Source organism: Centruroides vittatus, unplaced genomic scaffold (assembly GCF_030686945.1).
Source record: "Centruroides vittatus isolate TY-2023 unplaced genomic scaffold, ASM3068694v2 contig_10, whole genome shotgun sequence".
NCBI lineage: Eukaryota > Metazoa > Arthropoda > Arachnida > Scorpiones > Buthidae > Centruroides > Centruroides vittatus.
The window spans coordinates 6,843,568-6,865,796 of NW_027120658.1; the positions used below are offsets into that span (position 1 = coordinate 6,843,568).

Sequence of the window (22,229 nt, forward strand, 5' to 3'; positions counted from 1 at the left end):
GCGTTTGGATAGTCAGTAGAATCATGCTCGACATTCCAAACGCCATTGTCAAACTTCTAAGCTTACAGGAAGGCGGCGCTGAACGTCCGATGTACACGTTTTCGCGTTTAAAACTTCGGCCTCAACCTCGCTATTATCACTAACTGTTTTGTTTTGTGGAGAATTAATTTCAACTTTTCACACTCTATCTTTTATTGCTTGTGACTATATAATCATTTTGAGAGTTTGTCATTCAATCCCACTGATCTTTAAATACTGACGCTAAACCGTCTCAAACTTCATTAAATACGGTCAGAGCCATCGTCTACATCCTCGCGCGACACTCGAGCAAAAAACTAACGAACTTTCGCGCGCTTTTCTCTTTCTTCACGTTGACAGCCAACTCCAGTTATAAAGTGTTGCCAGACAGTGTTCTCGATTTCTGGCGCTTGCGGCCACAAGAGTATTATTTTAGTAAAAATTTTTATATCTTCGGTAAGGATATGATAGAATCGTTATTTTAAATTACTGTAAAGTAAATCTAGACTCCATTTATTATCTGATTAACGAGAATAAACTATGAGAGGAGACATCAGTAGGAAGCATCGTCAAACCCAGATTTGTAAATGCTTACACATCAATATAATTTATTTAATATATTCAAATATAAATTTAAAAATAATTTTAAAATTAAAATTAAAAAAAAGCAATTTTAAATTTAAGAAACCCATTCTATTTTCGTAATACGAAATATTCGAAAATTTATGAAAGATTCGAATTTTTAAAAATGAAGTCTTTAATGCTAGTACTGGTGACCATTTTTCAATTTTCTAAAACGGCACAAACTGTTTTCGAGCATCCCAAAATAGATTTTACACAGAATTATGAGTTTATAGATATAAAAATAAACAAAGAGAAAAATGAAACGGAAGATCTTCGATGGAGGAATTTAGTATCTGTAGAATTCGATAGCCAAGGAAGGAATTTCCAGATTTTATTAGAAAAAGATAACTCGATAATATCTCCTAGCGCTAGAATTTATCTTCGTGGTAAGACAACTCACATTATGAATTTGAAACATTTATCCGGATCTGCTTTATATCGAGGAATCGTTAAAGATGAACGTTCTATGGTTAACGGATTTTTCCATAAAAATCAATTTGTTGGAAGAATAGTTTTAAAGGAAGACGTTTATTACTTAGAAATGGCTTCCACCAGTCTGAAAGACGATAGATATAAGGAGAAGGTTGTCATGTACAAGGAGAAGAATCTGTTATCGGCAGCACCTCGTTTAGAAAATAATGAAGAAAACGGAAACGAAGATTTCGGTGCTTCTGATGGTATTCTGAATTCGTTTCGTTTCAATAGCAGTTTTAATGTCGTAAGGAAAAATTTAAGACCCAAAATGTAAGCGATTACACTTTATATTTAATTTAATACAGCCTAATAACAATTAACTTTAACTTTAGTTAGGTGAAACTGGAAAATTATATGATAAAACGCAAAGATATTAATTGTATATTGAACTTTATAAGCAATGGAACGAAAGAAATGATATACTAGTGTAACGTAGTCCAACCGCCATATTTAGTTTCCTTGATACCATGAACATTCGCGGGGGGGAGGAAATTGGGAAGTTGCGTCTCTCTGAGATAAAGTAAAAAGTTCCACAAATTATATCCGTAAAAGTGATTGAGAAATGTAACCTTAGTTACATAGGTCGCTTTATCTATTTTAAATTTCTTGTCTGTCTTTAAAAAACCTCCAAAATTTAGGTAAAAATTTATTGATGCAACTATTGTCTTCAAGCTTTGTTTATGGGAAATTTTTTGCAGACGTCCATGCTTGATACCATTCTATTTGTCTGTACTATAGGTTGAGTAACTCGATATTGAAAAATTCCCCATTGTAGCGTGAGATAAGATAAAATAAGTAAACAAATAGGCATAATAAAAACAGGAGCTATAAATATAAACAATAAATGAGATTAAACATGATAGCGCCTTCTTTGTGTTATTGTAGGCCTATAATGTATAAAAATATTTAATTCACCACACTACACCTTTTGTGTTGCCGAAATAGTTTTATTGAAAAAACTAACGTTTTTGGCCTACTCAATAGGCCATCCTCAGGCTTAACTTGCGAAACGAAACATTGGCGTTCCAGTTAAATAACAAAAAAAAAAAAAAAATGATAAAAAAGCCTCCGTCAGGCTGTATTCGACGCTTTAGTAGTTTTTTTTTAATAGAACGCCAATGTTCCGTTTCGTAAGTTAAGCCTGAGGATGGCCTATTGAGTAAACCAAAAACGTTAGTTTTTTCAATAAACTATCTCGGCAACACAAAAGATGTAGTATGGTGAATTAAATTAATTATTTTCTGAGCACGTATCTATTTTATATATAAAAATATTAATTTTTGACTCTTCTCGTCCTGTAAATAACAAGAGGATCTTTCTTCCTCTTGTTAGTTACAGTGAAATTTTCTCTTGAAATTTATCGTGAGTTTAGGCCAAGCATACAATGGACAATGCTCATAAAAATTCCTAGGGTTACTTGCCCGAATTCTATCCCTGATTCTCTGGAGCGATACATTAGTTCTTCACCACCGCGACCATCCGGCGAGTTATATATATGAGTATCAACTAGCTGATTAAAATATCATTACAAAACTAACAGCTTTAGTCATTAATTGATCTTTAAAGATTTATAATACTAAACACAGAAAAGGTATGAACATAATTTGATACATTGATGTATATTTTTTATATGAATTTAGTAAAAATATATCATGGCGCATTTAAGTTTGTTACTGGTAGAATTTCTACAATATTTTGAAATCATTTAAATAGTATTTTTATTATTAACTTCTATATTTATGTAATAAACTGATATCTTCACAATTGTAGTATAATTCAATATTTTATTTATATAAAAATATTATCGAAACTTTCTCGGAAAATAATCCAATTTATTCAAAGTTTGCATACAAATTGGTTTATTATATTAATTAGAAGGGTTTTTTTTGGAAATTTAGAACTTAAATTATGCCATTAAATACAGAGATTGTCTCCCATTGTGGAAGTCTGGTATTTTGATCATCTATTGAAAAAGTTTTATATAAAGAGAATTTCGTAGAAAATATTAATTAATTTAAGTATCCTATTTGAAATGTTCTATATAGGAAGAAATTAAATTGCGAAATAGAACTTATAGCAGACGATTCTTTTGTGAAATTCCTGAAAGGAGATCGAGCAAAAATAGTAGCCGAAATGCTTTATCATGTAAAAATTGCCGACGAAATCTTTGGAAAAACGAATTTCGACGATGATTCAATTGCCAAAAACATCGGATTTCGTGTAGAAAAAATAACCATCCTGGAAAATAAAAACGAGTTGAATTTTCCCTCCAACTCTGGTTTGGATCCGGCCGATTATCTGAAAGAATTCTCCAGAAAAGTGAAACAGAATTTGTGCTTGGTAATAATCTTCTCTCACAAAGACTTTAAGCAGTTATGTGTACCCCCTTTCTATGGTAAGATACTTTTTCTTTCTCTTTTTTAAAAATATTTTTCAATTCTTTGTAATTATATTTTGTAATTTTCAAGAAAAGAAGCGTATTTTTCAGAGTTTCTCCCTTCTTTCTCAGCAAGTGTTAGCTTGCTGAAATCCTCTACCTGAAAAAAAAATAAAAAAATAAAATAATAATAAAACACAATTGTATCTATTATCATTTAAAGTCGTCTACTTGGACGTTATTTATTAATAGGACCATGTACTGGTGTATTGGCACAGTAATGAGAGTTAATTCAGTAAAATTTCTTTATTTTATCACCTGTAGTAGCAATATCCGTACACATTATATGAACAAGGCAATTATATGAACATTTATATATAATAAAAGAAAGGAATAGAATTAATAATAATTTGGGTAGAATAATCCACCAATCATGGAACACTATACTAGGTGACGTTATAAATAAGCATGATTAAGCAACTCTGTTATTACACTGTGGAATGGCGAAACGTAAAACCTTAATGTAAGTTTCTTTCTTGCAAGTTGTGTTGTATTATTTTATCAGTTTATCTTTGGTTGTTTATTATGTTTTACCTTTAATTATACAGCAAATTGTTCAATAGTGAAAAGGAAATTGTCAATTTAAGTCGAAATACGTATTTACACAATCTCTGTAATTGTAAAACAAAAAACATCTATTCATACTCGGAATTGAGATATGTATTCACAGTAGGTTTTAAATTGTATTTTATTATTTTTTTGGAATATTTTAGATTTAATTGTAACTTATATGTTTTATTGTTATTTATAGCACATAGTGGTAATACTGCTAATGAGGGGCCCGAAACACGTGTAAAATGTGTACGGATATTGCTACTACAGGTGATAAAATAAAGAAATTTTACTGAATTAACTCTCATTACTGTGCCAATACACCAGTACAAGGTCCTATTAATAAATAACGTCCAAGTAGACGACTTTAAATGATAATAAATTGTAAGGACAGTAAGGCTTTTCTAATCACAATTGTATCTAATTCTAAAAATTGATTATTCTGATTTTCTTTTTTAAAAAAATACATGGATTTATTTGCACGCTAATCTAACACGGTATGAAATTGGTATTGGAAATATAATTTGATTACTTCTTGTTAGGCAATATTTTAGTGCTGATTTATCCTCTTGTTTTCATAAAAATGGAAATATTTTGATTAATAAATTTTTTCACTGAAATAGATTATTATAATACACTTGAGTAATATTCTATCATTACTCTCTGTAACGACAATTACATGAAAAAATAAGTAAAAATCACAGAAAATCAATTTTAACCTAGTACTTTTAAAAATAAAAACAAAACTGCTTTTATTCATCATATTTTTCTAGAGTGTGAGATAGGGGTGGCCTCCATCCTACCATATACATCACTATAGTGCAATTAGCGCGCGCACACACGATTAAATTCTACATTTGATTATGTTTATCAGTTTTCCCCACGAAAGGCAAGAATCCTGGGGTAACCCATCCGTAAGACGCATTGTCATCGGATTTAGGCACGTTATCAGTTTCAGAATTGGATGAAATCTACGCCATCCTCCTAGAAGTGGATGAAATTTGAGTTGCAAGATTTGCTATACAAATAAATTAAATAAAATTGTTTAATAAGTAATAAGTAAATATTATAAATGTAAATCCAAATTAATTTATTTGAAATATTTTACGAAAATATTTATCAGAAACTGATCATAGGATTGATAGTATAAGGCAATGCAAAACAAGAAATTTGCCAGGGGAAAACTGGCCCTTATTTAGGTTCTAGACACACAAAGAAAACCCGAAAAAATTCATACAGTTAGCGTGTTGGTAACGCGCGGATCCACGACAAGTGTTCAATGATTTTATCTATTCATCCACTGATGGGAAGAAACTGGCAGGGCCGACCCAAGAGTTTTTGGAACCGTAGCCATCATCAGACGCTAATTGCGGATACCCGAAATCCTTGTGTCCTAAGCGACTGCCTAGTGCGCCGATAGCTCGGGCTCGGGATCCCTGAAAATGGTCATGAAAACTTTCAGTTTTGATCTTTTCTACTGAATTCTTTCTTCGGAGGGATTCCGGAGAAGTTTATCGAAACAATGTATTTAGAAATATTTTCTAATTTTTTCTAAAATAAATTATAAATACATCCCAGAAGAAGAAAAACCTCTGTTATCAAATTTTTGTTAATTTAGTTAATTTATAAGTGTCGTTTCTAATCACAAACTTAAAGCTAATTAACATGTTTATTTTTGTATAGGAGGATTTTGCGAAAACTCTAATAATACAGGAAAGTTTAGCAAAAACATAGTGTTTGTCACTAATAAAATGAAGAATGTGATTTCTAGAGCCATGTTTAGTGCAATGTTAATTCACGGAATAGGACACGCTTTCGGATCGGATCACGACAACCAAAGTGATTGGCGATGCCTTCCCGGTAATGGGTCCAAATTAGAAAATTACTTAATGCATCCGCTGATGGGAAATGCTGCGGATGTTAACTGGAAATTTTCTCCTTGCAGCAAATCTGCGATTCAACTGGCTATTAAAAAGAAACAAGGTATTTTCTAATGTTTATTTTCTACTGCTAATAATCATGAATTTGATGTATCATATTGTATCATCAATTGTGTGCATAATAGAAAATAATATACTTTTAAGTTCGAGTATTGAATTTAGTTTAGGTTTGCATTTAATTCTGTAGAGATAAACTTATAAATTTTTAAAATCTTTAATTTTATAAATAAAATTTCGCTTTTAAGCTTTCTAAAGTTTAAGTATTAAACGTTTAATCATTTAATTACATACATGAAACGTTAGTATCGTTTACTCCAGTCACCATTCTTTCGTTTTTATTCTTACCACTTACAGTATATCACACTTAAAGTAAGATATATAAACAGCAATACTGTATGCTTAGTGTGTAAATAAAGCTGTAAACTCAAATTTCAAATATTTTAATAATCTTTACTAACTTGTAATGATGTATGCAAAACGAAAGATACTGTATCCAATTTAAGTGATACAGTATTTATTAGAGAGGTTGCGGCCGAAGTTCAAACGTGAAACTTGTACGGCAAGTAGAAGTACACGTTTCACGTTTGAACTACAAGTAAAATATGTTGCGCAACATGTTCACGTCGCGCACTGACTCATGGGATATTGTTGAAAAATGACGGAACACGTTTAACAACGACGAATGTTACTAGCGAAGGTAAATAAACAAATTAAACTATTTTAAAGCGTTTATAGGATGTTTAATAACACTAAATATTTTAAAATACTATACAATAAAATACTATACAATAAAATACTATAATTATTTTTAATTAGCGTCGTGTCTCATACCGTACGATAGGACTATCTCATACTTTTGTTGAGGAAAGTAGTGGCTTATGTAAATCCGAAAGCAGCTCGGGAAATTATTTTTTAGAAAATTTACAAACCTATTACGCTGTTGATGGTAGAAGATGCTGTGAAAGAACAAACCTACTCCTACGGAATTATGATAAGCTATTATGAACACAAATATATGTAAATTCTATAAGCACTTAACATCACTTGCAAAAAAATTGAATAATTAAATAATTTCTGAATTAAAATCGTCTGTTTCTTTACAATATTATTCATAAATGCTTAAATAATCCTTATTTTAATAAAATACGTCATAATTTTAACCCCAAACACAAAAAAATGAAGAAGTTTAAGCCGAACTTCTACTCGCCATGCTAGACGCAGCGAACGCCATTATCAACCGTCCAGAATTGCCAGATGGCGGCACTCGACGTCCGACGTTCACGTTTTGGGCTAAAAACGTCGGCCGCAACCTCTCTAATGTAATATGGACATATCATCAAAGACCTAGACAAAACTGTCTAGGTCTTTGATGATAAGTTATCTTACAGTAAAAGTAGTAGTGAAGATTACCTCTGAACTATATATTGTTAGTGCATTAGAATCTCTCTACTTGCTACAGTTTCTGCAGCGCAAAAATGATGTTTTTATTGCTGAACCGTCACTTTAGTCTGATTACGTCAGGAATTACGCGATAGAAAAACTTCAGCTGATGCCCATGGCACTGGATAAGAGTACGAATGTTTGTAGTCCTATGGAAAGAAACATGTCCATAATTAGAATAACATAATGAAGTTTTCTGCCCTCGAGATAGACCTTCAGAAATTCTAGATGGAGTTGAGTATTAAATGGATTTTATTATTATTTCATACGAAATTTATCGAATTCCGATTCCTCATTAATGCTTTACACTTTCAGCTCATTAATTCTATTGAACTTTTTATCTGTAGCTTTGTCAATGTTATCAATGAATTTACATATTAATTGCTCTTATGTGAAATCTGCCAAAGTCTATAAGGTTTTAATTTTTTTTTTTTTTTTTTTTGTATGTTTTTGCCGTTTATATCAAACATTTATTTATTTAACTGCATATCTTACTTTAAGTGTGAAGGACTATAAGAAGTAAAATTTAAAAAAAAACTTGAGGATCGCTAACATTTATTCTCGATATAAGCATAAAGAAGCTTAAATTAGAAAATGTTTTTTCTAAGCGCATTTTGAACTTTCTTATGTAATATGTTCTTATGTTTTGGAAATTAAAACAGAATAATCGTTTTTGAATTTAGAACAGTATTCTTCGTGTCTAAAGATGAAATCGCAGTCGAAGTGTGGCAATGCAGTTACGGAAGCAGGAGAAGAATGCGACTGCGGTCCAATAGAGTCTTGCAAAAAATTGGATCCTTGCTGCAATCCTCCTGGTACTGTTAACGAATGCACCCTCAGAGTACAGTCGCCCATGTTTTGCAGCCCTCGAGAGGGTCCTTGCTGCGACAAAAATTGTCGAATCGTTTCAAAGGCAGAAGGTCGAAAATGCTCCGTAAATCTTATTTGCAGAGAGAAAAACGGAATCTGTGATGGAATTTCTCCATTTTGTCCTGAAGTTCTTTTACCAGATGGCACTCCGTGTCTAGAATTTTCTCAATGTCGTTCGGGTTTCTGTATCGATGACGTTTGCAAAGACAATGACTTGGAGTCTTGTGAATGTTCTATCCTCAACGAATGTCATGTGTGTTGTATGGATGACAGCGAAAGATGCCTACCTTCTTCAAAATTTAACTTACCTCTACCCACTGAATTATTCACAAAAATTCCTGGAACGAAATGTGGCAACGATACAGGGAAATGTCTAAAGTAAGAGAAGAAATTTTTTAATAGCTGAATTTAGGTCAGGCATGACTAACCTTTCTCTAATAAACACTATATGAGTGTTTTAATAAGATCGGGCTGAAAAACTAAAAACGTCTTAGATTTGTGTAAATTCTATATAAAATCTAATTATTGATATATCTAAAATTGTAATGTAAGTAAAATTATATTTAAAATTGTACATAAAATATTTAAGAAATAATATCAGTACCTAATCCTGAAATTTATCGCCTACTGCTTACTAGACGTATGAACTTGTAAATTACGACGTAAATTTGTTTAGGATTATGCAAGCCATAGAAAACGTTATGAAGTGCTGCAAGTGGTCCGATGGTTGCAGGTTGCTCATGCCTGATTTACATTTTATCAATTTCGCAAATTCGTTTATGACATAATTATTTGTTCTACTTACTTTCTTATTAGGGACGGAAGTTGTAGCTTGGCGGTTAAGAAGAAATCACACAGGACTTGGTGGTCTACTAATTGGCCAATTTTAGCAGGCGTTTCTTTTACGTTATTCTTTGCCACTTTTCTTTATGTATATTATAAAGAAAACGTTGCAACTATCTGGAACTTCTGCCATGTGTCTAAACGTCAGACATAATCACATATTTAAATAATATTAAAGCAATCACAAAAATTTGTAAAAACAATTAAGAATATAAATATCTCCGTTTAAAATTTTACTACATTAGAATATATTACAGAAGTACAGTACATTATAAGTACTCCTCGCTGCATCTTGGAATGTCTTGGAACATAGAAAAATCATGTCCAGTGTTTTCGTTGCTAGATCGGTTTATGTTTTTTTTTTCTTTCTTTTTTTGCTAAAATACGATTTAATAACATCGTTTGTTTCTTTTCATTTATCTTTCTGTTTTTATCAATACAGAATCTGTATTGATATTATAGAGTATAATAATCAAAATCGCTTTGTATGAGCGTGTTGATGAGAAAAGCTCAAAGTTGTTCCAAGTCCAAATTGTGCTAGAAATTCGAGCTAATTTCATATGAGTTTTCAAGTTTATGTTTGATGTAAACGGATAAGTGATATCGAAGGAGTGAAGATCCTTATGTAATCCGTTACGATCTTTACGATGATCCGTCTCGAGTTGGTTCTTACGACTCGAGAATGTCCGTACAATGGTTCGAGGAAAGCTACACCTCCACACTCAGACCAGTGAATATTTACAGTTTATTTACAAAACAAATATTTACAGGATGTACAAGTTTGACAACATTACATACACTATGCAACAAAGGTGTGGTGTCTCACGTCAGCTTGTCGGTTGGGGACTATTAGACTCCGGGGAAACTCCGGTCGGTTTGCGGAGTTGGCTCAACCGTGTGGCCATCCGGTCTCTACACGACTACACTAACCCTTCTCAGAGGAATTCCTAAGAGGAGAAAACTCTCTCTACACCTCACGGGCTTCCTAAGTGTCAGAGACTACCACGTATCCGGTCTCTCGCCCTTCTCCCCGTTCCTCTCGCCACTCTTACAATTTAAAGAGTTTCACGGCGACCACTTGCGACCAATCAGGTCCTGCTTTTCCCCTGGGAGCTTCCAAAGACGTCTGCCCTCCTCCCGACGACGTAGCTTACAGTCGCGTCCGTCCCTTGTTTACATTTCTCAAACCGAGCAACATGTGGCAAACACATTGACGTGTACCCATAAACGGAGACGCTACCCCTTTGTTCTTCCCGGCCGTTTATAGCCCCAATGCCAGGTGGGACCAATTATCCCGGTCGCGTGGCTTTTCGACCTGCTGCGCTAAAAGCGGACCTTTACAAAAGGTAGGAAAATTTAAAACATTTAAAAATTTGCTTTTTATTCATTTAGTTATTTCCGTACTCTTTCTTGTCCAAGAGTAAATTGGCCAGATCCTGAAATATAAAAATCAGGATGTTAGAACGTTCGTTTCGACAAGACATGTTAGTCACGCGATAGATTTCAGTTGACAATCGTCAGTTTTCTAGCTTTTTGATATCATCGATGACGGATATTATGAACAACCATGAGAAATTTAAGTTACTTATCTATATTCTCTTGTTTACAAAGTAACGACCAACAACGATAGCGACAATGAACAATTAATCATGCTTCTGAGTATAGCTTTGCTCGTTTTAACCGCCTTTTTTAACAGACAATTAGCGAAAGCTATCAACTCCTTTTTATAACTAAACCACACAATTGGGTAGTAAATTTTTACTCTGTAACTTGTATGCGATTCATCTTTGACTTACAATTCATACAATCAATATTGTTTATTTCTCAATATAATTATAGAATAGTACAAAATCAGGAAATTTTTGGGGACAGTTTTAAAATCCGAACTGTCCTGTCTAATTCAGGATATGTAATTACTAAGAGCCTGATCACCTTCCCTCTTAGTCTAAGAGGGCCTTTTCTCAACGTCATGGGTTCGGCCAGACCCACAATCAAGTGACCGAGAGATGAGGAACAGTACCCGACATATCCGAGACGAATTGCCCATGAAAAAATCTTGAAATTTACGAATAGTCTTTAAATACAATGGATACAAGAGATCATACAGTACAGATTCCGTATTGAGTGATCTCAGACAATTTACATATTTTCTATCTAGTTTATTATTTTACTTCTAGAATTGGACTGCAATTTGAAAACATTGTAGACCTAAAAATTCCCATTGTCATCTGTCTGTCCCTATCGTTCCTTAATCTCGAGAACAGATTTAGATAGATGAAAGATGAAACCAGATATGAAAAGATTAGGGGCAGAAGGCCCCGATTATATATGAACTTCTGATACAGACCAGAAATCACGTTATTTTAGTTTTCAAAATTTTCCTCTGAAAGATGTTAGATAGATGACCGGCATGGCTCTATTGCTAACAGATGATGTACAGAAGCAAGACACTACTAATTTTAGGTATGGAGCATATATTTTAAATTAAATAAATTTAAAAAATATGAATTAAAATTGCAGCCCGGCATTGTGACGAAGTCACAGTAAATAATTACTCGTTACGTTTATATTTAATTTTAAAAATGAGTTACTCCGAAGTGTTTTACATTCTGATACATAAATATGTAAAATCCTGACAAACCTATAATTTAATCCATAATACAAACAACGTCGTAAGTATTTTATTGTAAAAGTACTTTTGCCTATTTTACGAAGACTTCATCAATTATAGATATTCGAACAAAACATTTGTAAAACTTCAAAAAAAGTTCTACAAATGTTGTTTTTGGAATACAAAGTTTAAAATTTATGAAAATGCTTTTTTAAATATTTAAAGCAAGAATATATTTAAAAAAGTATAAGAAATACAATGAATTAAACAATGTAAGTGCAATACCAAATAAATAAATTCAACAAATATAATAAATTACATAAATAATAAAACAATAAAAAATTATAAAATCAAATATTTAGATATATTATACCAGGCTCACACTTAAATCCCGTTTACTTTGTTTTATTGCCTTTTTTAAATATTTAATTTTTCAATTTGTTATTTTTCTTATTGTTTTATTATTTATAAACGTTATTGTATTTATTACATTTATTTATTTGGTATTTCATTTAAAATTATTTTATTTTATTGTATTCATTACATTTCTTTATTTTTTGTATATATTTTTGCTTTAAATATTAATATTTAAATGGGCATTTTCAAACATTTTAAAAATCATAAATTTCTAGAACATTTTGAGGTTGTGCCAAATATTCTGTTCGAATCAATGCTTATTCTATGGGCGAAAAGGGCAATTGCCTGGCGCCCCACCAACAGGGGACCTAAACCAATCTTTTATAAGAAAATATTTCCCCAAAACCTTCCCCCGAAGAAAAATGTCTGAAGTCAACACTACATGGGGCCCCTTAATTCAAATTCGCCTGGGCCCCATGAAACGATAAGGCGCTATAGAATATGTAAGACTGGTGAAAAGCCATAATAAAATAAGAGAAAATCCTCTACTACAAAAATATTATTACATTGTTTGTGTTATAGATTAAGTTACTCCGATACACGTCTACGATGACGTATGTAATTTTGTCGAGAGACAAATAATATATCATATTTCATTATATATTTATATAATGAAATTGAGAGTAACATTAAAACGCCGTCTCCGATTTCCATTGTATGCTACAGAACGACTCGAATTTCAATTTATTAGTTTCATTTTTACTTACAAAACAATTTCTTTTGAGTCAGTGATAATATACTGTTAACATACTGACTTACAGATAATTTATTTTTCTCGCTATCCAGTACAAGAAATCATCTTTGTAGATAAATATGTTTTAGTGAACAAAGTGTATACAAAAATTCATTGCACGAAGACTTTATACACAAATGAATAAATAATGAACGATGTAAACATTAAGAAGTATGACTTTTCATAGCTGTTTAAGATTATACAACTTATTTTTTTCGTAAAAAGTTTTATAATACATTTAGAAATTTTAAAAATTTTCATTATGAAACTAGATACGAAGAGCTTTAATGCACTTAAAAATATTTTAGTGATTAATTCGGTTTGCTGATTAACATGAAGTACAGTCAAACCTGTTTTTATGCGGGGGATAGGGACCGCATTAAAAAAAACGCATTAAAAAAAATCTCACGAAACTTCACGAATGGCTGTAAATAATAGTTTTCGCAACACAATTAAAAAAATAATTTTTTTATGCGGTCAACAGGGACCGCATAAAAAAAGTCTCACATAGAAAATAACTCAAAACCGTACGAAATAAAATTTATTGACAACAGATGTCAGCACGTGACTGCATCGTCTGGTCTATCGTCTGTTTTACATATTTTTGTCCAGGTGGTGTTTTGTTGACTTAAAAAGTAAATTATTTCATTTTTCGCATATTCATGCAATAATATTACTATAATAAGTGCATTTATGCTATAATAAGTTTATTTAGCTATAATAAGTCAACGTAAGACATGACGAATCGCACGAGACTAGTCGCCAACTATACCGCACAAATTAAAAATTCGCATTAAAAAAATCGCACAAATAAAAATCGCACATAAAAGGAGCGCATAAAAACAGGTTTGACTGTACTAAATTTTCTGTAGGAAGTTGGTAGGAGAGTGGAAGAGAAAGCAAAATAAATTTCTATTATATTGTGTGTCAAATTATAATTTATTGCTTAGAAAGAAATGTTATTAAAACTTTTACAAGATAAACAAAAAGTGTTTACTTTACACAATGTACGATCCTTATGTTAAAAGACGCCATTTTGTTTATTTATGTAGCATCAGATTTTATTAAGAAGAAACGCATTAAACATCTTTGGAATAAAAATGAAATTTGTTAAATTATTTAAAAGTTTATTTAGTTTATGAAATATAACCATTATAAAATCTTAAAATTTAAATACAGTACGGAAAGATTGAGACCGGAAGTAGTTCGGATTTCTGAATTTTCCGGTTTTCTGGACACAGACTAAGTATAACTTAAAATATAAAATAAACAATGGAAAATGAAGGACCATACCGTATTTAAAATACCGTATGCCAGCAGTCACACTGGAACTGACTTCTTGCAACGCGCATGTCAAGGAAACCGAAACAAAGTAGCCATGCCGCGAAATACAGCTTTACTATATCCCGCCAAATTAAAAATAGTTATCAATTTCAATCCAAATTATATTGTAAAAATAGTTAGTTTAAAAAATAGCCGGATTACTGTAGGAAGAATTACGTTCCATAATTCTTAAAAATTAAGGATTAATGCTATATCAGATATACACATTTTTGCGTTTATTCTTAAAAATATTTTTTAAATTATAAATTTTTTTTTCGTTATATTACAGAAAAAAGTGATTGTTATCGATCTAGTTTTTAAATTAATTAAAAGTTGTTTAATAGATAATTACTGATATCTGAGGTTATATATAATTTGAGCATATTGTTTTAACGTAACATTAATCCTATAATTGCTACATAACTTAAATTAATTTTAAATTAAGAAATGGTTTATACTCGTATAAAAAAATTATTAATTGATCTAATTTTTCAAGCTTATAAATAGCAGCTTTTACTTTTAGCTGTAAGTAATACTTAGTTTTTGGAGTAATAAATATAAAAATAAATAAGCAATTAATAATTGAATAAAACTAATTAGAGCTAATTGCAGTGTAAAGATATGTTTACAAACAAGAACTATCAACATATTTAACAAGGTAAATCGATTCTTCATCCGAGATATTTGTAAATGTTTGCTCCAGTGATGGATTGTTGGAATAAGGCAACGAGCATTTGGGCGATTTGCTAAGAAGGGGTGCCTCTCGAAGGACTTTTTATGGAAAATTGGCTTCTTTTAAGATGTTAGACGTATGAAGAAACCCGGAAAACTGACAAACGTGACCAACGAGTTGACCACGTGGAGTTCCACGTGGTCAACTCGCGTTTAATTACCAATTACCTGTTTTCAGTGTGTCTATCCATTCAGCCATTGATGTACTGTACAGTACATAGTGATGAATCTCTCGGGTTATTTTATAAAAATAAAAATAAATTTTTCAAAATATACTTAATTTTTATTTTTATTTAACATTAAATATTCTATTCTAAATTTAAACAGCTCAAAAGAAAAATAAATGTTCATAATTAGCCTAAACTTAATTTTCAAAAGACGAAAGTTGAAAATGTAACCTTCCAATAACTTTCAAAGTTTTTACGAGATTACAAAAAATTCGAAATTTAGTTTTACGAAATATATACATAAAAGAGTTTTAAGACACGTATAAATGTTTGTTTAAAGCATATAAATAAAATAATAAAATCTGTAATGCTTATATATATATTTAGAAGTAATTCTTTGTGTATCGAGATATTTTTCTAGGTTGAAAAATAATTTGTAAAACAACGAGGAATCCAAAACAAGATTTCATCAATCATTGGAATAAGAAAAATGAGATTTTGTTTCACATTTTTTTTCTTTTTGTCCACTTTTACAGATGGATCTGCCAGTTTGTTGCTATCCATACGTCATACGTAACCTTTTGTTTAGTTCATAGAAGAAACTACAGACTTAATATATATTTTCGAAGCATTTTTATCATTATTGATAGTTTTTATAATAATTTAAATGCTTTTAAATAATTTTAACAATTACATTTTATTCACTTTTCACGAAAATGTTTATAAGTTATTCATTTGTGTGTAAAAACTATTAATAAATACTGTATACGCTATAAAAATAAATACTCTAAATTTTTACAGCATAAAACTAGATAAAATCGTATATAAAGTAAAATATTATTCCGTGAATTTTAAAAAAATACCCAAACTTTTATTCTGTGATTATAGTGGAATATAAACATTTTGTCTATAGAATCTACGTAGGCGCCTGATAATATGAAGCGAATATAATTCAATTCATAGAAATACTATGTTTAGCAAAAATTGTAGATCTTTCTAACATCGATTTTGGTTTGTGTAATGTTTAAAAATCGATATTTTCTTCGACGTTTCTATATAAAAACATAGAATTAGATCTGTTTTGCGTCATTCTTTTTTGTAAATATGACATACAAGTTATTCTTTAAATATTATTTCAAAAATTTATTGTTCAGTAAAAATATTCTAATTACTTTTTACAGTTATATCTAAAGATTATCCGAAGTTTATTGTAAGAGATAATTTCTGAAAATAGTTTAAAATTTTGCATTGAAGCTAGGAATTTTATTCAATAGAGGCGATGTGTGAAAAACTGTGAAAAAGTTGTAATATAGGGCAATTTTTATGTTGAAATTCTTAGAAAATTTTTAATAACTTTATAATTTAACACAGAATGGGTGTATCAGCTAAACAATAATTTTAGTGGGCTTTTTTCATTCAACAATTTAATGTTTATGCTTTAAATTATCAATTTTTTAAAATCAAGATACCCTTAAAAGAAAACTTATGTAATTAAATAGGAAACTTTTTCACGCAAATGCATTTTTGAAGTTTACTTTTAACATAACTAGATTTCTCTATAGCAGTTATTAAATTGATAATAAATTATTAAATGACGAACGAATTAACAACTAACACAATAAACTATAATTTTTAGGGAAAATTATATAACATTATAATTTTATAACATAATTTTTAAACATTGAATTATTTTCTGAGTGTTTCCTCTAGACATACTCTACTGCATATATCAGGAATACTTCGAATATATTTTAAAATAAATTAGAAATATCGACTGTATCTTTGCACTTTACACTTTGCAAATGACAACTCTTCATAGAGCAATCTCTTTGAATAAACTTTCATCAGTTCTTTTGCGTGTTTTTGACTCGTAGATAAAAAAATACCGTCGTAAACCGATGAAATTCCGAGATAATTACTAATTAAATATCTCATTAAAATATAACACTCCTATTTTTAAAAAATCATTTTTATCACGTGGTTTTGCTTGTATTGTTAATCTGTTCCTCCTCGTTCTCATAAAAATGATATTGATTTGTAATAAATAAAATGTAGTGAAGCTGCGAAAAGATTCTTAAAACGTGTTATACTAGTCCACGGGGGTTAAGGTTCTCTAGAAAATTACTTTGACATTTTTTATAACACGAAAAGCTTGGGTTAATACATTCCACCCGAGCAGCTCTCTATCTGTATAGTCAATAGAGGATTGTCGGTGATACCCCTGCTCTTGTACTCTAAATTTCTGACGTAAATACATCTGTGTAGAAGGGTACACTAGAGAGATTATGTGATGGAAGCCACGTCACAAAACAAGTTAAGGGGATTGATGCTATTAAATTTTAGTGGTTAAAGGTCGAGGGAGTGAGATGTCATATCTCGAGTAAGATCGGACTTAATGACGATTTTACTCGTTATTAGCATTTACAATTTTTTTTTTATTATTATAAAACTCGTCTCTATACCCTCAAAATTAAACTTTTTTCCTTTCATAATAATTAAAAATATAAAATGTTTTTAAAACAAAATATAGTAACAGATGGCGACACATGCAGTTTTAAATGTTGATGGATTTGTATTTTGTAATCGAGTTTTATTTTTCAAGATATATTCTAAATACCAACAGATTTTTAAAATAGCTTAAACCAAAGCGTAGATAAAGAATATTAAAATTAAAACTCTCAATTATAAGCTTATCAATAGTGACGGTTGAGCATTAACTATCAATTAACTTTTGAAATATTTCTATATTTGTAATGCCATTTTATTTCTCTGTTTCCTTTTACTACCTATTTATATCCGGATGATCTTCGTGTCCATATTTCTCTATTGAAATTCCAGAAAGTAATCATCAAATCTGCTGGTAATTGAATTGTTGTTTAAAGTAATTATGCCATTAATAATTACTATTAAATAAATAATTAACTTCACTGACTACAGTGATTTGTAATCATGAAATTTCTACGGCAATTTCCTGTACCACAAAACCAGAAACATGCATTCTGTCGTACAAATTTAGATAATTTAAATTATTTATTTTGAAATTGCCGAAATTTTTGATAATTTCGATTATAATTATATAAAAGATTTCTTAAATTTATTTCAATTTTTTTTTTCCTACCAATTAACCACCATTCGAAAAGTTATAAGTTATAACAGGAGTTTAAAGTTTCCTTCCTTGCAATTTATAAACTAAATGGTATTTAATAATTAAACTTTCACGAAAATTTTTAAAAAATTATAAAATATGAGTGAATTCTTAAGCGTTTTGCCAATAAAATGAATAAAATCTATGTCATCCGCAGATTGCACTGGATGAGATTAACATAATTGAAACATAATTTACCCATATGTATTTTTTCCTGTAAGTGACTTTAAAGTATTTCACTTATGATATAATGCATTATAAATTAACGATAATTAAATTAATTTCCGTGCCAAATATTTACGATTTAATTACAAAAATATAAAATTTTTTGAAAATCTTAAAATTACGAAATATTTCATTTATTAATAAAGAATTTTTATGGTTTTCCATAACTTCTTGGGTGTTTACTGTAAAATAATCCAGTTTCTTAAATATTTAAATGTAATTAACAGCAATTAAGTAAAACATTAAATTGTCTGTACTATATAATAAAACACTAATGTAATTTCAGTGTAATTCTACATAAAATCATATAGAAATTAAGTGTAATTCATATGTATTCATTTTTCAATATAAAAATATAATTAATTAATAAAAATTAATAGAAAATATTTTACAAATTTGAATAGGAATTCGAGAAAAAGATCAACGTAATTTTGTAAAAGTATTTCAAAAATGTCTCGAGTAATTAAAAATAAATATTTATTAAAAAAATAAAATAAAATTATAATAAGAAATTGGGTTAAAAAGTAAATAAAATTTTATAAAATATTTTATAAAAATTAAATAAGATTCAGTATAAAATAAGGAATTTCCATTATTGTTATATTAAATTTTTTTCTTGCTTTTATTTATTTATTTATTTAATATAAAAGAGAAATTAAATGGATAATTTTGGTATATTTTTAACAATTTATTCTGTCAAAATAAAAATTTTCAGCATATTTTACTTAATTACATTAACTCATACATTGAGATGCTCAGTACTAATGAGTAAAAAACATTATTCTTTATAAATAAATTATTGAAATGTAGACTTAAAAATTAAAGAAATTTTATAAATAAAATATATCCTTCACGTTCTTTGATTTATTTTCAAAATTTTTACGTAAAATTTCGCATTAATTCGATTTTGTAACGTTCGTCTCTAATATATTGAAAATGTCACGAAACTTCCCATTATTACGAATTTTTAATCATAATTAAATATAATAAACTTAATATTAAAAACTTGTAAACATAATGAAAACTTCATTTTATAAAGTAATTTATCAAATGCAACAGTACTGTACTGTACATATGATAGAAATCCAGAGTATACAGTTTTATTTATACTATAAAGTTTATTTATACAAGAAAAATATTTAATAAATTATAGAATTTCTTCCTCTTCAATCATTCTCGTTCTTTATAATAATTATTATTTTTTTATTTTTAATTAAAATTGCAACTTTTGTGTGTAAGAAGCTAGAATTCATCCTCATCCCATTTCCATTGAGATGCCCTTACATATATCAATACATAAGTCGTATTAGAATAAAGAATTTTGATTTTAAATATAGAGTTGTATAGTAGAGCGCAATTCTTTTGAAAATAATAAGGAGAAAATATAAAATTTAGGAAAAAGAGAAGCGAGAAAAAATGATGTATTAGAGACGAGCAGATGTTTAAATTGTTGGAATACTCTCATAAAAAATGATCAGGTGATGTTCAAAGACAGAAACTAAGATTATAGAGACGATTCTACTAAAGCATAATTGAAGAATGAATGGGTAAGATGCGAGAAAAAATGATATATTTTTGTTGGAAATGATAAAAAATGTACGATGAATCTATCAAGAAGAAAAGGTAGAGACTGTAAATAGATTATATAATAATTTCTCTTCTAACTGAATTGTAAATTCTCTTTTCAGTAATCTTTTGAACTATTTTCTACAACAACAGACTCATAATTATGTTTACCTAACAAATACCGGGACGATGATAGTAATTTCGTTTATTTAAGCTTTTATTTTGGAAAATTATCATTCAGATAAAGGAATTCAGCATCATTGGGGATGTGAAAAGTAGTTAAAAGTAAATCAATCACATTTTTGCAAGGCCGTCCATTAATTACGTAACATATATGGACGGGTAGATGGATGGGCAAGCAAGTAATCGTTACGTTGCGTTACAAGAAGGTGGGTGTGGGTTGTATTGACAAAAACGTTACGTAACATTGAACAACAAAATTATTCATTTTTGCTTAGCTCTTTATAATGCTTTCTACGTTATACATTCAATTAATATAGTAATGTAACGTTTTCCATGCTGTGCATTATTCTGTAGTATAATTAAGGGGGTTGATCGATGTGTTACGGAGCGTTATAGAAGGATAGGATGATAATTGAAAGGTATAAAAATAGCATTATGTGATTTATGAAGAGTGTAATTAGAAATTGTCATAATGATTATTTTAAACTTCGTAAAAAACAGGACTCCAATCTTAACTGGAGGAGTCCTGTTCTATACTCACTTCTATAAGAAATGAGTGCGTACGGTACGTGAGGAAGTGTAAATATATAAGTGTGTAAGAAATGAAAATGAAGTTTACATTTACATAAGAGATGGATTAAATTTGGGTGATGAATGAAGGTAACTCAACACTTGGGCGATCTGCCAAGAGGAGGTGTCTTCCGGAAAGAATTTTTAGGAAACAGGTCCCTATTTAGGTGTTATACACGCGAAGAAAACCTGGAAAACTTAACGTTGCCCGTTGGTGAGGGTCATTGAACACTGAACGGATCTTGAACAAAAGAAGTATTTAACTGTTTTATTCACTCGGCCACTGATAGGCTCATAACGGATGAAAGTGTATAATACATAAATAACCGCATTTAAATAATGCAACAGAAAATAAATTATTAATAATTAGTTGGATTTAATCCGTTTATTTTCTATTTGGGTTATTAAGTGTAGTGCGATTCATAACATTTATCTATCAAGATCGTATACATTTTATAATATAAATATTTACTTTATTGTGACTTCTCGTTTTATTTTTAAGAAATGTTCATATTATCTTATCGAATATATAATTGAATTGATGCATATTATTAATTACTTCGATGTTTATAATACCATTAGTTGAGTAGTAGAAAATACTACAAAGCGAATAATATTCTTAATGTTATTTAATCTTTAAGTAGTTCAAGTTGTGTTTTGTATATGGAAAGAAAGCTCACGAATTATATTTAAACACGCCAAACTGGGTAATCCGTTCGTTTGTCTACTCTTCTGGGACGAAGCGATCGCGAGAATCTATCTATCAAAAAATGAAGGAACATTGTCGTGCAATCGGTAACGTCGTCCCAGTAGATGAATACATAACACTTCCCACGCGTAACAACCGTGTAATTTTGAATTTTGTGTACCAGAGAGCGTTCTATGACGTCACCATTCTACATTATTACATCATTATTGAATGTTGCTCGCTTCTAAAAAATTAATTATTTACTTTTCCAAAGTATTTTGATTATTTTTTCTTCCAAATTATATATGTATATATATATATTTAAATAGAAATATTCGTTTTACATTTTACTCGGATCTTTACACTATTTGTATTACTTAAACAAATGTCTCGCTTGCTTTCCATACGTTATTTAATTCTTCTTTTGCTATCGATATTAATGAAATTTCGATTTTTTTTAAGTTCAAATTTTAATTCGAGAAGTGCAATTAAGTCATTTAACATTCTAATTATTTAATTTCTCGTATAACAATGGATCTACTCACGTTAAGTACTTCGAGGCCAGTCAGAATCACACGTTTGACCTTTGTGTAAAATATTATGAATTATTTTATTATAATTAGTAAAAATATAGTTTAATATTGTTTTCAATTGCATTTTTGATAAAATTA

General features: G+C 29.7%; 1 protein-coding gene across 1 annotated transcript; it reads left to right on the forward strand.

The window, feature by feature from the left end:
• The first annotated feature begins 715 nt into the window (after nt 1-715).
• LOC136968558 (disintegrin and metalloproteinase domain-containing protein 10-like) lies at nt 716-9,407 on the forward strand. Its single transcript, XM_067262585.1, has 5 exons — nt 716-1,386; nt 3,162-3,511; nt 5,789-6,088; nt 8,169-8,733; nt 9,172-9,407. The coding sequence occupies exons 1-5, from the start codon at nt 767-769 to the stop codon at nt 9,350-9,352; spliced, it is 2,016 nt and encodes a 671-aa protein (XP_067118686.1). The 5' UTR covers nt 716-766; the 3' UTR covers nt 9,353-9,407.
• The last annotated feature ends 12,822 nt before the right edge of the window (nt 9,408-22,229 follow it).